The 15,482-nt window shown below is 36.5% G+C and overlaps 1 protein-coding gene across 1 annotated transcript in view; it reads left to right on the plus strand.

Moving 5' to 3' along the window:
* ANKAR (ankyrin and armadillo repeat containing) overlaps positions 1 to 15,482 on the plus strand; it is an 88,779-nt gene that overhangs the window by 72,113 nt on the left and 1,184 nt on the right. The window contains exons 18-22 of the mRNA XM_004276930.3: positions 6,811 to 6,969; positions 7,676 to 7,793; positions 10,470 to 10,579; positions 12,359 to 12,555; positions 14,892 to 14,938. Coding sequence (XP_004276978.1) covers positions 6,811 to 6,969; positions 7,676 to 7,793; positions 10,470 to 10,579; positions 12,359 to 12,555; positions 14,892 to 14,938 — 631 coding nt within the window. The remainder of the gene's footprint in view (positions 1 to 6,810; positions 6,970 to 7,675; positions 7,794 to 10,469; positions 10,580 to 12,358; positions 12,556 to 14,891; positions 14,939 to 15,482) is intronic.

Raw genomic sequence — 15,482 nt, forward strand, 5'->3', positions numbered from 1 at the left:
TGCCAAACTTTTGTTATCTACAGTGCATTTAGCAATAAGGGGAGAAAATTGCCAACTATGTCTCTCTCAGTTCTGGGAGATTTTGAGGAAGGAATAAGGATTGTAAGGGGGAGAAATGAAGTCATTGCATTAATTTTTTTAAATACAGAATTTTACTCTAGTGCAGTACACAAAAAGATGGAGAAGTGCTGCTGTAATATGGGCAAAAATAGGATGAGAGATTCATGTCTGACTGACTTTCTAAACTACATTTCTTCCTTCTCCACTCTGTTCCTTCCACACTTTACTCTCATTACCCTATTCCTCAGGGACACCCATCTTCTCCCTTTCCTTCTACTGCCCGTTCCACTCTCAATCATTCTACTTTTCCTCCAAGATTGTTACCACCTGCTTCACTGTCTGGACACTATTCCTTTGTACCTAATACTTTTCTTCTTGCCTGTGACCAGGTGACTATTTTGTAAGTACATATTTTTTTGGTTAACTTTTGAGTTTTATTTTATTTATTTTTTTTATACAGCAGGTTCTTATTAGTCATCAGTTTTATACACATCAGTGTATACATGTCAATCCCAATCGCCCAATTCAGCACACCACCATCCGCACCTCCCCGCGGCTTTCCCCCCTTGGTATCCATACATTTGTTCTCTACATCTGTGTCTCAACTTCTGTCCTGCAAACCGGTTCATCGGTACCATTTTTCTAGGTTCCACATACATGTTAATATACGATATTTGTTTTTCTCTTTCTGACTTACTTCACTCTGTATGACAGTCTCTAGATCCATCCATGTCTCAACAAATGACCCAATTTCGTTCCTTTTTATGGCTGAGTAATATTCCACTGTATATATGTACCACATCTTCTTTATCCATTCATCTGTCAATGGGCATTTAGCTTGCTTCCATGTCCTGGCTATTGTAAATAGTGCTGCAATGCACATTGGGGTGCATGTGTCTTTTTGAATTATGGTTTTCTCTGGGTATATGCCCAGTAGTGGGATTGCTGGGTCATATGGTAGTTCTATTTTTAGTTTTTTAAGGAACCTCCATACTGTTCTCCATAGTGGCTGTATCAATTTACATTTCCACCAACAGTGCAAGATGGTTCCCTTTTCTCCACACCCTCTCCACATTTGTTGTTTGTAGACTTCCTGATGATGCCCATTCTAACTGGTGTGAGGTGATACCTCATTGTAGTTTTGATTTGCATTTCTCTAATAATTAGTGATGTTGAACAGATTTTCATGTGCTTCTTGGCCATCTGTATGTCTTCTTTGGAGAAATGTCTATTTAGGTCTTCTGCCCATTTTTGGATTGGGTTGTTTGTTTCTTTAATATTGAGCTGCATGAGCTGCTTATATATTTTGGAGATTAATCCTTTGTCCATTGATTCGTTTGCAAATATTTTCTCCCATTCTGAGGGTTGTCTTTTGGTCTTGTTTATGGTTTCCTTTGCTGTGCAAAAGCTTCGAAGTTTCATTAGGTCCCATTTGTTTATTTTTATTTCCATTACTCTAGGAGGTGAATCAAAAAAGATCTTTCTGTGATTTATGTCAAAGAGTGTTCTTCCTAAGTTTTCCTCTAAGAGTTTTATAGTGTCCGGTCTTACATTTAGGTCTCTAATCCATTTTGAGTTTATTTTTGTGTATGGTGTTAGGGAGTGTTCTAATTTCATTCTTTTACATGTAGCTGTCCAGTTTTCCCAGCACCACTTATTGAAGAGACTATCTTTTCTTCATTGTATATCCTTGCCTCCTTTGTCGTAGATTAGTTGACCAAAGTTGCATGGGTTTATTTCTGGGCTTTCTATCTTGTTCCATTGATCTATGTTTCTGTGTTTGTTCCAGTACCATATTGTCTTGATTACTGTAGCTCTGTAGTATAGTCTGAAGTCAGGGAGTCTGATTCCTCCTGTTACGCTTTTTTCCCTCAAGACTGCTTTGGCTATTCGGGGTCTTTTGTGTCTCCATACAAATTTTAAGATTTTTTGTTCTAGTTCTACCAATGGTAAAAAATGCCATTGGTAATTTGATAGGGATTGCATTGAATCTGTAGATTGCTTTGGGTAGTATAGTCATTTTCACAATGTTGATTCTTCCAATCCAAGAACATGATATATCTCTCCATCTGTTGGTATCATCTTTAATTTCTTTCATCAGCGTCTTAGAGTTTTCTGCATACAGCTCTTTTGTCTCCCCAGGTAGGTTTATTCCTAGGTATTTTATTCTTTTTGTTGCAATGGTAAATGGGAGTGTTTCCTTAATTTCTCTTTCAGATTTTTCATCATTAGTGTATAGGAATGCAAGAGATTTCTGTGCATTAATTTTGTATCCTGCAACTTTACCAAATCCATCGATTAGCTCTAGTAGTTTTCTGGTGGCATTTTTAGGATTCTCTATGTATAGTATCATGTCACCTGAAAACAGTGACAGTTTTACTTCTTCTTTTCCAATTTGTATTTCTTTTATTTCTTTTTCTTCTCTGATTGCCATGGCTAGGACTTCCAAAACTATGTTGAATAATAGTGGCGAGAGTGGACTTCCTTATCTCCTTCCTGATCTTAGAGGAAATGCTTTCAGTTTTTCACCGTTGAGAATGATGTTTGCTGTGGGTTTGTCGTATATCACCTTTATTATGTTGAGGTAGGTTCCCTCTATGCCCACTTTCTGGAGAATTTTTGTCATAAATGGGTATTGAATTTTGTCAAAAGCTTTTTCTGCATCTACTGAGATGATCATTTTTCTTCTTCAATTTGTTAATATGATGTATCACATTGATTGATTTGCATATATTGAGGAATCCTTGCATCCCTGGGATAAATCCCACTTGGTCATGATGTATGACCCTTTTATTGTGTTGTTGGATTCTGTTTGCTATTATGTTGTTGAGGAGTTTTGCCTCTATATTCATCAGTGATATTGGTCTGTAATTTTCTTTTTTTTGTAGTATCTGGTTTTGGTATCAGGGTGATGGTGGCCTCACAGAATGAGTTTGGGAGTGTTCCTTCCTCTGCAATTTTTTGGAAGAGTTTGAGAAGGATGGGTGTTAGCTCTTCTCTAATGTTTGATAGAATTCATCTGTGAAGCCATGTGGTCCTGGACTTTGGTTTGTTGGAAGATTTTTAATAACAGTTTCAATTTCATTCCTTGTGATTAGTCTGTTCATATTTTCTGTTTCTTCCTGGTTCAGTCTTGGGAGGTTATACCTTTCTAAGAATTTGTCCATTTCTTCCAGGTTGTCCATTTTATTGGCATAGAGTTGCTTGTAGTGGTCTCTTAGGATGCTTTGTATTTCTGCGGTGTCTGTTGTAACTTCTCCTTTTTCATTTCTAATTTTATTGATTTGAGTACTCTCCTCTTTTTCTTGATGAGTCTCACTAATGGTTTATCAATTTTGTTTATCTTTTCAAAGAACCAGCTTTTAGTTTTATTGATCTTTGCTATTGTTTTCTTTGTTTCTATTTCATTTATTTCTGCTCTGATCTTTATGGTTTCTTTCCTTCTGCTAACTTTGGGTTTTGTTTGTTCTTCTTTCTCTAGTTCCTTTAGGTGTAAGGTTAGATTGTTTATTTGAGATTTTTCTTGTTTCTTGAGGTAGGCTTGTATAGCTATAAATTTCCCTCTTAAAACTGCTTTTGCTGCATACCATAGATTTTGGATTTTCATGTTTTCATTGTCACTTGTCTCTAGGTATTGTTTGATTTCCTCTTTGATTTCTTCAGTGACCTCTTGGTTATTTAGTAACGTATTGTTTAGCCTCCATGTGTTTTTTTACGTTTTTTTCCCTTGTAATTCATTTCTAATCCCATAGCGTTGTGGTCAGAGAAGATGCCTGATACGACTTCAATTTTCTTAACTTTACTGAGGCTTGATTCGTGACCCAAGATGTGATCTATCCTGGAGAATGTTCCGTGCTCATGTGAAAAGAAAGTGTAATCAGCTGTTTTTGGATGGAATGTCCTATAAATATCTATTAAATCTCTCTGGCCTATTGTGTCATTTAAAGCTTCGGTTTCCTTAATTATTTTCATTTTGGATGATCTGTCCATTGCTGTAAGTAAGGTGTTAAAGTCTCCCACTATTACTGCGTTACTGTCGAGTTCCTCTTTTATAGCTGTTAGCAGTTGCCTTATGTATTGAGGTGCTCCTATGTTGGGTGCATATACATTTATAATTGTTATATCTTCTTCTTGGATTGATCCCTTGATCATTTTGTAGTGTCCTTCCTTGTCTCTTGTAACATTCTTTATTTTAAAGTCTATTTTATCTGATATGAGTATTGCTACTCCAGCTTTCTTTTGATTTCCCCTTGCATGGAATATCTTTTTCCATCCCCTCACTTTCAGTCTGTATGTGTCCCTAGGTCTGAAGTGGGTCTCTTGTAGACAGCATATATATGGTTCTTGTTTTTGTATCCATTCAGCAAGCCTGTGTCTTTTGATTGAAGCATTTAATATATTCAGGTTTAAGGTAATTATCGATATGTATGTTCTTATGACCATTTTCTTAATTGTTTTGGGTTTGTTTTTGTAGGTCCTTTTCTTCTCTTGTGTTTCCCACTTAGAGAAGTTCCTTTAGCATTTGTTGTAGAGCTGGTTTGGTGGTGCTGAATTCTCTTAGCTTTTGCTTGTCTGTAAAGCTTTTGATTTCTCTATCGAATCTGAATGAGATACTTGCCAGGTAGAGTAATCTTGGTTGTAGGTTCTTCCCTTTCATCACTTTAAGTATATCATGCCACTCCCTTCTGACTTGTAGAGTTTCTGCTGAGAAATCAGCTGTTAACCTTATGGGAATTCCCTTGTATGTTGTCGTTTTTCCCTTGCTGCTTTCAATAATTTTTGCCAATTTGATTACTATGTGTCTTGGCGTGTTTCTCCTTGGGTTTATCCTGTACGGGAATTGCTGCGCTTCCTGGACTGGGTGGCTATTTCCCTTCCCATGTTAGGGAAGTTTTCGACTATAATCTTTTCAAATATTTTCTCTGGTCCTTTCTCTCTCTCTTTTCCTTCTGGGACCCCTATAATGCGAATGTTGTTGCGTTTAATGTTGTCTCAGAGGTCTCTTAGGCTGTCTTTATTTCTTTTCATTCTTTTTTCTTTATTCCGTTCCACAGCAGTGAATTCCACCATTCTGTCTTCCAGGTCACTTATCCGTTCTTCTGCCTCAGTTATTCTGCTATTGATTCCTTCTGGTGTAGTTTTCATTTCAGTTATTGTATTGTTCATCTCTTTTTGTTTGTTCTTTAATTCTTCTAGGTGTTTGTTAAACATTTCTTGCGTCTTCTTGATCTTTGCCTCCATTTTTTTTCCAAGGTCCTGGATCATCTTCACTATCATTATTCTGAATTCTTTTTCTGGAAGGTTGCCTATCTCCACTTCATTCATTTGTTTTTCTGGGGGTTTATCTTGTTCCTTCATCTGGTACATAGCCCTCTCCCTTTTCATCTTGTCTGTCTTTCTGTGAATGTGGTTTTTGTTCCACAGGCTGCAGGATTGTAGTTCTTCTTGCTTCTGCTATCTGCGTCCTCTCCTTTCTAATTTTTCAGTAAGTCCTGGCCTTCATGGGCGAGGAGGGGTGACGACACGTGTCACCACTCCCTCTCGGACTACTTTTCTTTGTTGCTGGAGTTTTGCGGGAGGGAAGGGAGAGGGCGGAAAAGTTGGAGGCTGGGGCAGTTGAGGCCCATGAAGACCCAGGAGAGGGACTGCAGAGAGTGTTCAGGCCACCGGCTCCTGCCCTGCCATCCCGGCCGCCGCTGCTGCTGCCTGGGGCCCGGGGCCTCGGCGGTGCTTGCTCTGCTCCTGTGCTATGAGCTCTCGGGAGCCGCACCAGTACATAATTTTTATTATTGAAAATTTCAATCAGAAAAAGAACGACAAAGTAGCATAGTGAACTCAAATATTCCCATGACCTAGCTTCAGCAGTTATCAACTCATGGTCAATCTTAGTTATATATTCCCTCAATTCCCCTATATTACTTTTGAAGCAAATCTCAGGCATCATATAATTTTATCTGTAAATATTTCAGTATGTACCTATAGCATTTTTATATGATTAAGAGCAGCAGAAGAAAACTCACTAAGATTAATGGTTCTCTCACTAAGATTAATGGTTCTCTCTCTCTGTACTACTATGTTCAAATAAAATATTATAAATAAGATTTAGTGATAGGATTGTATCTTTTGGGTCTTTCTAGAAGATGGACCATACTTGTTAATCTTTGGCAAGTGGACTGCCAAAGGGAGAATTGCCTTTTGCTCTGTTTGCCCACTCCCAGAATGTTAAAATGCGATTTTTAAAAGCAAATCATTTTTCTTTTATTCTCCCTTAGAATATAGTACAGTAGAATTTTTGTAAAATTTGTACTTATTTTAAGAAATGACAGATATCTCACAATGCATAAAATTCAATATATATCATGCTATATAAGAGAAGTTTTGATTTATCAGCTCTATTTCAAAATATTGAAAGAAAAATATGTTGAAACAAAAGTTGAAGGTTAATGAAATTGTGGAGTTTCCTATTACCATTTAGGTATTCATTTGCATAATCAGTAATCTAACATTCCATTTAAAAATTAAAATTTTTCTCTTTTCTTCTCCTTGATACCACAACCTAATTCTCTGTTTTATCTGTTCAGTAACATTCTGGGGTAACTCTATTATCTGTTTTCCCCAATAATGTCATATTTTACTCCCAGAGATACGAATGAAATGTATCTTAATATGCAAGAATTCAAAACGTATTACCCTTGAGTAACATGACAAATGAAGTAAGTTAAAGATAATGCATGTTTCTCCTATTTCTAGGATATTTGTTTAAGAGCAGGCTATGCGTTAACCCTTTTTGCCTTCAATAGTCGCTTTCAACAATACTTAATATTGGAAAGTGGAATAATAACCGTATCAACTTTTGAACCTTTTCTTGAATCAACATTTGAAACTGAGAAGGCAATGGCAGCTTTTCAGGTATAAAATTGAAGGTTAAAACTTCAAATCAATATGTCTTTTTAGTGAAAACTGAAAAATTAGAATAAACTTTGGATCTGGAAAAACGTTTACTGCTTTTGTAAAATTCACAGTATTTTTGACACCAGTCCCTTCCTCACTTCATAAAAACTCCATTATCTATGAGGATTTCTTCATTTATATAGAATTTTACAAGTCACAAGGCACTTTTGTCTTTATATCTCATCTGATGCTTATAACAACCCTATCAGATTGATAGAAATATAGTATTATTTTCATCAACCCTATTTTACAAGGAAATAGGTAGAGAAACATGGTAGTGTCCAAGACAAGTTTTCTAACTGCAGATCTTTAGCTGATCACCTAATTCTTCAACCATGTAGACAACCTTATGTATCTGAATTCTTCTTGGTCTTATTCTTCTTTTTCTATCCTATGACCTTTAGAAGTATTTTCTATGAACCCATACTTCAACAATGCAAAAGTTGCAAACGTCGTAGAAAGAATAATACAGCCTACGATGGTCACTGCAGTGATCAGATAGGGATATGTACTCTAGGTCCTCCCCACACAGCTCGCTTCTCATTGAATCATACCAAATTACCCCTCTTACTTTTCCGAGAAGTATCCCCTCAGAAATAAAAGGTTAATTACAGAAGCTGAGTAGAAAATGTTTAATGATTCTATGCCTCTTTTTTGTTTTTAGATTATTATATTAGCTAAAGTCATTATAGATGTGGACCACATTACTTTGACTGCAAGAGGTGTTACTATTTTAGTTGATAGTCTGTATTCAGTTCATTCCACTACTATTGCCTTGACAGGTAAGAAATAACTAGAAGCTAATCATATCCACCTAAAACTGTTTACAAAAAATTTTTTTGGTAATCTGAGCAATAATAAAATAATAAGCCTGATATTCTGTCACACAGTTTGAAGAATGAACTCATATAAGTCTACACGGAACTCCAGAGTTAAGGCTACATGGAACAATGAAAGACTACTGTGCACCCCAAATAGAACCTTTCTGATTTCCTAATTACTTTTTTGAACCCCTAATTACTTTTTCCAGAATGTAAGATGAGAATTCAACTATGAGCTACCAACAACAAAATTTGTACACTGCTTTATAATAATACTGGCAGATTTATACTGATAACCTCTGTCTGGTTTCCTTTTGACTAATTGTGCATATTTGTCTAATATTTAAGAGTTCTCTACGTTGCTATCCAATATAGCAAAGCAAAATGGTCCAACAGAGTTCTTGACATAGTTAGTGCTAATTGTGTGACTATGTCTATCTAGACCTAACTCTCCAGATGATCAATACATTAGTTCTCTTGATCTGTCATGCTCAGTACAACATAAAACAGTATCAAAACGACAGCCATATGGAGTGACAACTACCAAAAAATAAAGTATTTGTTTTTTTAACTGAAATGGATTACTGAACACAGTGAAGGAATCTCCACTTGCTGCCATAAAATTACATTTTTATGGAGTGTATTTACTTGGCATGGAAGGTAAATTCAAGCAAACAAAAACTTTCTGATGAAAACTAGGAAAAATACATGTTTAAAAGAAGTTATTAAATATATATATATATTTTTGTTTTGTTTTGTTTTTTTTTGTTTTTTTTTTTTAATTTTATTTGTTTTGGCTGCGTTAGATCCTCTTTGCTGCCCACGGGCTTTCTATAGTTGCGGGAGCAGGGGCTTCTCACTGCAGTGGCTTCTCTTGCTGCGGAGCACGGGCTCTAGGCACACCGGCTCAGTAGTTGTGGCTCACAGGATTAGTTGCTCCGCGGTATGTGGGATCTTCCCGGATCAGGGCTCGAACCCATGTCCCCCGCATTGGCAGATGGACTCTTAACCACTGCGCCACCAGGGAAGCCCTATTAAATATATTTTTATCTAAATAACATTCTTAATTCAATGTCGTAGTAATTCTATGACTCTGAAAAACAATTGTAGTGGGTTTCAATTTTACAAACTCTTCTGTGCAAGAAATGCCATATTATTCTAGCTTTCAAATATTAATTTTCCCAGGCTGGTAGAAACAATCTCAAAAATTATTGGGCTTTCTCTGCACTCCACCACTGGAGTCATATGCATCTCCAGAGCCATATGCATGTCTGGGGTATCTCAAGCAAAGCCAGATATTCAGGCCTCAGGTATAATGTAAAATAAATGACATGCTCAAGTCCAAGTTGATATGGTTTCCAGATGTTCCAAAAGCATAAAATTTTGCAGAGACTGAGATTTCTGTTGCCAAGTGTCCAGTTTTCCTATGTACACCACTTAGCCATTCTTCACTAAAAGCTCCTGCTATCTCTGTTTTAGTCTTAGATTCTCTGCCCTTCCCCATTGGTTCCCCATTTCTTACTCCCTATCTTTAAAGACTCCTCTGTCCCTTCCCCCTGGCATAATGCCTTCTATAAACTCAGGCTTTTGAAAATATAAGCCTGAAAGAAAGGTTATCTTTAGACAATTTTTGCTCTAGGCCATACAACCCAGCCCTCCTCATCCTGAGGCAATAAATACAAAGGGCTTCCTGGCTTATAATGGAGGCTGGAAAAAAATACAAGGAGAACAAAAACTCAGTTAATACCTCAATAAAGTATCCATCCACAAATGTAAAAATACATTTATGTCTTAAAATTTGTGTTACACCTATTCCAACACAGCAACAATACTGTGAAAGAATATCACACGGAAGCTCTAAAAATAAAACATGAATTCGAATGAAACAATCTTAAGTTCGTAGCTGCACATTTATTTAATTACTAGATCAGTTTATTACCTCAATCTCAAAACATTTCTTTTTATGGCAAGAACTTCAATGATCATAAACTTCAGTAAGTAATACATTACTTGGTTTTAAAATACCATTAAGCCCTGAACTCAAAGCCATCTGAATTGCAAAAAGGACATTAAATTTTCTTACAGTAGTTCAAACATTATGTTCATAGTCATTAAAACAAACAAACCATAAAAGCTCAAAACAAAATATATTCTGAAGCCAAGAGGAAGAAAACCTCTGATTTTTCAAAATTCCCCACTCTTAAATAAACCTATTTAACTTTTACTATTTGTGACAGAAAACCAAACCATAATTTTGGGGAAAGTTTATTCTATATTTAACACACATGCTTTTTCTCAGCAGGTCTTCATTAATAGAGATGTCTTGAGAATTAAACCTCTTTAAAGATTTTTTTGATGTGGACCATTTTTAAAGTCTTTATTGAATTTGTTACAGTATTGCTTCTGTTTTATGTTTTGGTTTTTTGGCCGCAAGGCATGTGGGATCTTAGCTCCCCGACCAGGGATCTAACCCGCACCCCGTGCATTGGAAGGTGAAGTCTTAACCACTGGACCGCCGGGGAAGTCCCTCAAACCTTTTTTAATACTTTAATATATGCAAGTGAATGAAAGCACAGTATATCAGTTTATACCAATTAAATAACACAGGCATTTTTTTTCTTGTTGTTTAATTTATAGGGAATTTAATAGCTACCCTGGCTCATTCTAGAGGTGGTATTCCAGAAGCATTTACCACATTAGGGACAATCCAACGGCTCTGCTATCATTTGTACTCAAGGCAAGAAGAGGTAAAAAAATAATAATAATAATTAATTTGAAAATAGAGTATTCTAAAATATAATTTGCCTCTCTCTCACTTCTGCAGGCTAATTTCTCCACAGGTTGAGTCTCATATAATAGTTCATATTGGGCTTCCCTGGTGGCGCAGTGGTGAGAGTCTGCCTGCTGATGCAGGGGACATGGGTTCATGCCCCGGTCCGGGAAGATCCCACATGCCGCGGAGCGGCTGGGCCCGTGAGCCATGGCCGCTGAGCCTGCGCATCCGGAGCCTGAGCTCCGCAATGGGAGAGGCCACAGCAGTGAGAGGCCCGCGTACCACAAAAAAAAAAATTAAAAAAAAATAAAGAAATACCTAAAAAAAAAAAAAACTAACTCAAAATTTGGTTATTTTTCTAGTACTACATTTGCCATTCACAATTGTGGTTTCCACAAAATGTGCAAATTCATTTTAACTTCAATCTTTAAGATTCAGTCTACAAATAAGTACATGGATAATACAGAAATTTATAATTATTTATAAAATATTTTATAATTAAAATCATTGTCATTTCTATGATTATTTGTAGTGAATGAAAGTGGAATCCATTGGAAAATTTTCCTTACCTGCCAAACAGGGTTAGAGTGAGGGTACCTGAAGACCAGGCTGGCCACAGTAGTGTTTTGCCTCTAAAACACTACTACACATAGTAGTGTTTCCTTTGCTTTTCCCACAGGATCTAAGGCAGTATTTCTCCAACTTTAGGGTACAACAGAATCACCTGGAGGACTTGTTAGACCACAGACTGCTGGGCTCCATTCACAAAGTTTCTGATCTAATACATCTGGTGTAGGCCCTAGAATTTGCATTTTTAACAAGTTCCCAGAAGCTGAGGCTGCTGGTCCAGAACCACTGTTCAAGGTGTGGAAGATTTTTGGGCATATACAGCAGTCAGATGCCAGTGTAAAGACCACTATGTCAACCTTCTGATACCCTGCATGGGCCTGGTTTATGTTCCTTTCTTTGACATTTCTTATGCCACCATGAACAGATTCTCCTAAGAACTTCCCAGGAATATACTTTTATTAATTATATGAACAACCTAATTACTTCAGAGTCAAATGCAGAGGGTATTTCCTTCAAAGAAATAATTACTTTTTCTGGAGTCCCATGGCCTGATACTTGTGCTTGTTTCTTTGGTTTTGCTGTGGAAAATTGAGTTGCCTCCCTGTACGGCTTATTTTTAACTTACTTTTATGCTATACTCTCTAACTTGGTTTCCTATATTACAATCACCTGTGCAGTTTTGAAAAGTCCCAATGTTCAGTTCAATGCACCCCAAAGTAATTAAATCAGTTTCTAGGGGGTGGAATACAGACATGATTTTCATAGTTATCCAGGTGATTCCAATGCACAATGAAGACTGAGACCTACTGTCTTAGTTCAAACTCAAAGGTTCTTACTCGGGCTGCCCATTAGAATCCCTGTGGCTCTTTAAAAACAATACACAATGCCAGATTCTACTAAGAGAGTCTGTATTTAGTTGGTGGGCTTTTTCTTTTTAAACTCCTGGTGATTCTAAAAATGCAGTCAGGACTGAGAACAACTACTAGAAATCAATGGCAATTGACAGCCTTCCCTAAAAATATTGCTGCTATGCTTCTATCTATAGAGTGCCATCAGTTGACATACATATTTGCTATACATAGCTACAGAGACTTTCCTATGAAATATTTAATGAGAGCACTGGGTTAGATATTTTAAGAACAAAGCTCAATGGTTAAGGAGAAATTGTTTCCTCTTCATTTAGGTTCGCATGGCTTGCTCCAGTGCTCTTGGCTACTTAACTTACAATGCAAATGCTTTCCGAATCTTATTAAAGGAATGCAGGAATAAGCCTAATCAGTTCCTTCGTATAACAAAGAATATCAGCAGAGATGCAAGTATAAACCCAGCATTTTTAAAGGAATTTCAAATGCAACAAAGAGTGGGACTTCCTTCCTTAAGGTATTGTTTCTATATTTGAAGTTGCAGTAGTAAAATTACTGAGAGGCATTTTTAAGGAAGTTTAAGGAAGATCAAACACGGGGAACCGTCCTTGTTATGAATCTATGCATTGTAAAACAAAGGATAAACTTCATTCCAAATGTCCATTGCCAAAGCCTGTTTTAATTCCGAGTTAGCAACAGAACTGTAAGTGCAGACAAGAATACAACCTGATCTTGGGGATCCTGTCTGGCCAGGATTATTCATCCGCCTTTCAGAAAAGTTTCTGGAAGACTGGTTGCCTCCAAGTCTGATCCAGGAAGCCTTTTTTTTGTAGACTGGGGTACATTTGAGAGCTCTGAGGCAACCAGGAATGCCACTATGACCTTGGCATCAAATGGGACTCTTAGACTTGATCCAAAGCTAGGCCAAATTCCCAGGGCAGAAACAGGGCTAAATCAGACCCTGTGGTTCAAGTTATGGCAAAGTTTGCCAGGCATTTATTCAGATGATTTTGCCTCAGTGTTATAGTTCTATCATGAACTTAAGTTTCTGAAAAAAGAGAGAAGAGGAGAATCTCCTTACAATGGACATATTTTCTCTTCTGTAATTGTAGCTGAATTACAAATCTCTGCAAATAGTGCTATTTACATATAGGAAACAGAACTACTCAAGATATATTATTAACTCTACGATAATAGAAGAGAATAGGACCCAACAGCATATCATGGTTCTATAAGTCAATTTTAAGTATAGAGAAAAATGAGTATATCTTCAGAGTCACTTTAATTTGAATTCTTTGAAAAACTGAAAACCCCAAACTGATTATCTAATTTTATATAATAAGCCAGGGAAAACTAAATTACAATTGCTTTAATTGACAATGTTAAAAGTAATATTTACCAATTCAAAAAATTAGTTTAAATAATGGAAGTATTATTTTACAGTCACTCCCACAGCTAGCCCATACGGCAACTTTTTGGGAATTAGAGAAAGATGCCCCTTCCTCAGTACACTTTACTGCCATCCCCTGGAAAATGGTTGTAGTAACCATTCAAATCTACAATGACTGTAAGGTGAATGGCACCCTCTGGAGTTGTGAACACTCAACTTTCAGGATTATAAGCAGTAACAAGTGGTCAGTAAACTTATAGGAATGGCTACCAAGTGAGGTGGAACTGGTAAGCAAATAACAATTACTCCCATAACTAATAATAATTCTATGCACTCTCCTTAGAGCATTTACATACACTATTCCCTTTAATTTTCATAAAAATCCTGTAAAGGAATTTGATGTAAATGAAACTATGGGAAATGCACTAAAAGATTAAGTTCCACAAAATATTCCTTGATTCCACTACTGGAAACATAAGTAGATTGATTTTGGTTGGGATCACAACATCATTGTTTTGGAGTATATTCCACTTCTCTATTCCCACACCCCTATTCAGCCCCAAGAATGGCAGATTAGAAGTCTTTGGATGTATAAATTTTGAAGTATGTAGAGAGCCATAATTTTACTGTTAACTGACCCTCCATGAAAGTACTCTGAGCCTAAGAGTAGCTAGTTTCACGTAACCCTATAGCCATGAAGCTGGCCTATTGAATAGATTGGGGCCTGTGCCTCATTAAAGTTGACAACAGCAAATGTTCCTCATCAAATTAACCAGGAACACATCTGTGATAAGCAGTTTTAATATTTTAACTTTAATCAAGACTTACATTTTATTACCAGGGAAATTGTGTAATACCATATTTATATGTTACATGTACAGGATGATGATTAAAATAATACTTCTTTTAAAGCCACACACATCATATTAACTTAGGTATACCTTGTTATTCTTTGGCTTGAAACATTTCACAGGTATTACATTGCTTTGAAAATAAAGTTTAAATTTTCTCTTATTAATACATAAAATGACCTAATCTTTATCCTCCAAGCTTATCTCCCATCATGTCTCCAGATACCTTTAATTCCAATCACACCAGACTACTTAGTGCCCTTTGAACTTGCCATGCTGTTTTATAGTATTGTAACTTTTCATATCCTATTCCCTCTATCTGGAATACCCGCCCCCCACCTCATCCATTTAAAGACCTATTTTCTTCAGAGTCTAACTGAAGTGTCTCTTCTTCCATGGAGCTTTCCCTGATCACTTCAAGCAGAATTACTCTTCCAAATGTTTTGGGTGATAAGCGAGTCAACGAGTGACAGAATATAAAACACCTACAGGTAACATGCATAGTTAGTACAGGTAATGTATAAATTAGACCATTAGGCACTGAACATGGTACCTGGGTGTATAAGTCTTTATATATGTCTAGTTTTTGTGATAAAAATGTTTTCCTTTTAGTCTGGAGAAAAATGGAGGACCATCCATAATTCCTGTCTTTAAAAAAGGTAATTGATTTTTCTTTTATACTTTCTAGCCCTGACACTTTATAATTGTTCATTTCTAAGAATTCAAAATGTAGGGACTACCAAAAATCATGTTTACCTGTAAACTTATGCTTTTTTAATTCTATATACCTAAAATATCTTCCCATTTACAAGCCCATGTTAATCATTCCCTTTAAGACTTCCCTACTAATATCACTTGACAGAAATCCCTCTCTTTGCTTTTTCCCCACATGTAAATGACTTTAATTACGATCTTGCTATTATTCTGTTTCATGTACAACTTGTGTATATTATAAGTTCTTAGGGCAGAGACCACACTGTTTCCACTGATACTATGTAGTTTTATACAAAGTTGGCAGATGATGGCTGAGTGGCCTAGGCCTGCGAGATCAGAGTCTATATCTTATAATGTTACTCATCAATTCCTATCAGACACGTAATGGGGAAAATAAATTACTTACTGGTTTTATGTATATGCTTAGTGCTTGTTCATGCGTGCATAGTATAGGACCAAAATCAGTCTTACTTGGTATATTACCTTACT

Source organism: Orcinus orca, chromosome 7, assembly GCF_937001465.1.
Source record: "Orcinus orca chromosome 7, mOrcOrc1.1, whole genome shotgun sequence".
NCBI classification, from domain to species: domain Eukaryota; kingdom Metazoa; phylum Chordata; class Mammalia; order Artiodactyla; family Delphinidae; genus Orcinus; species Orcinus orca.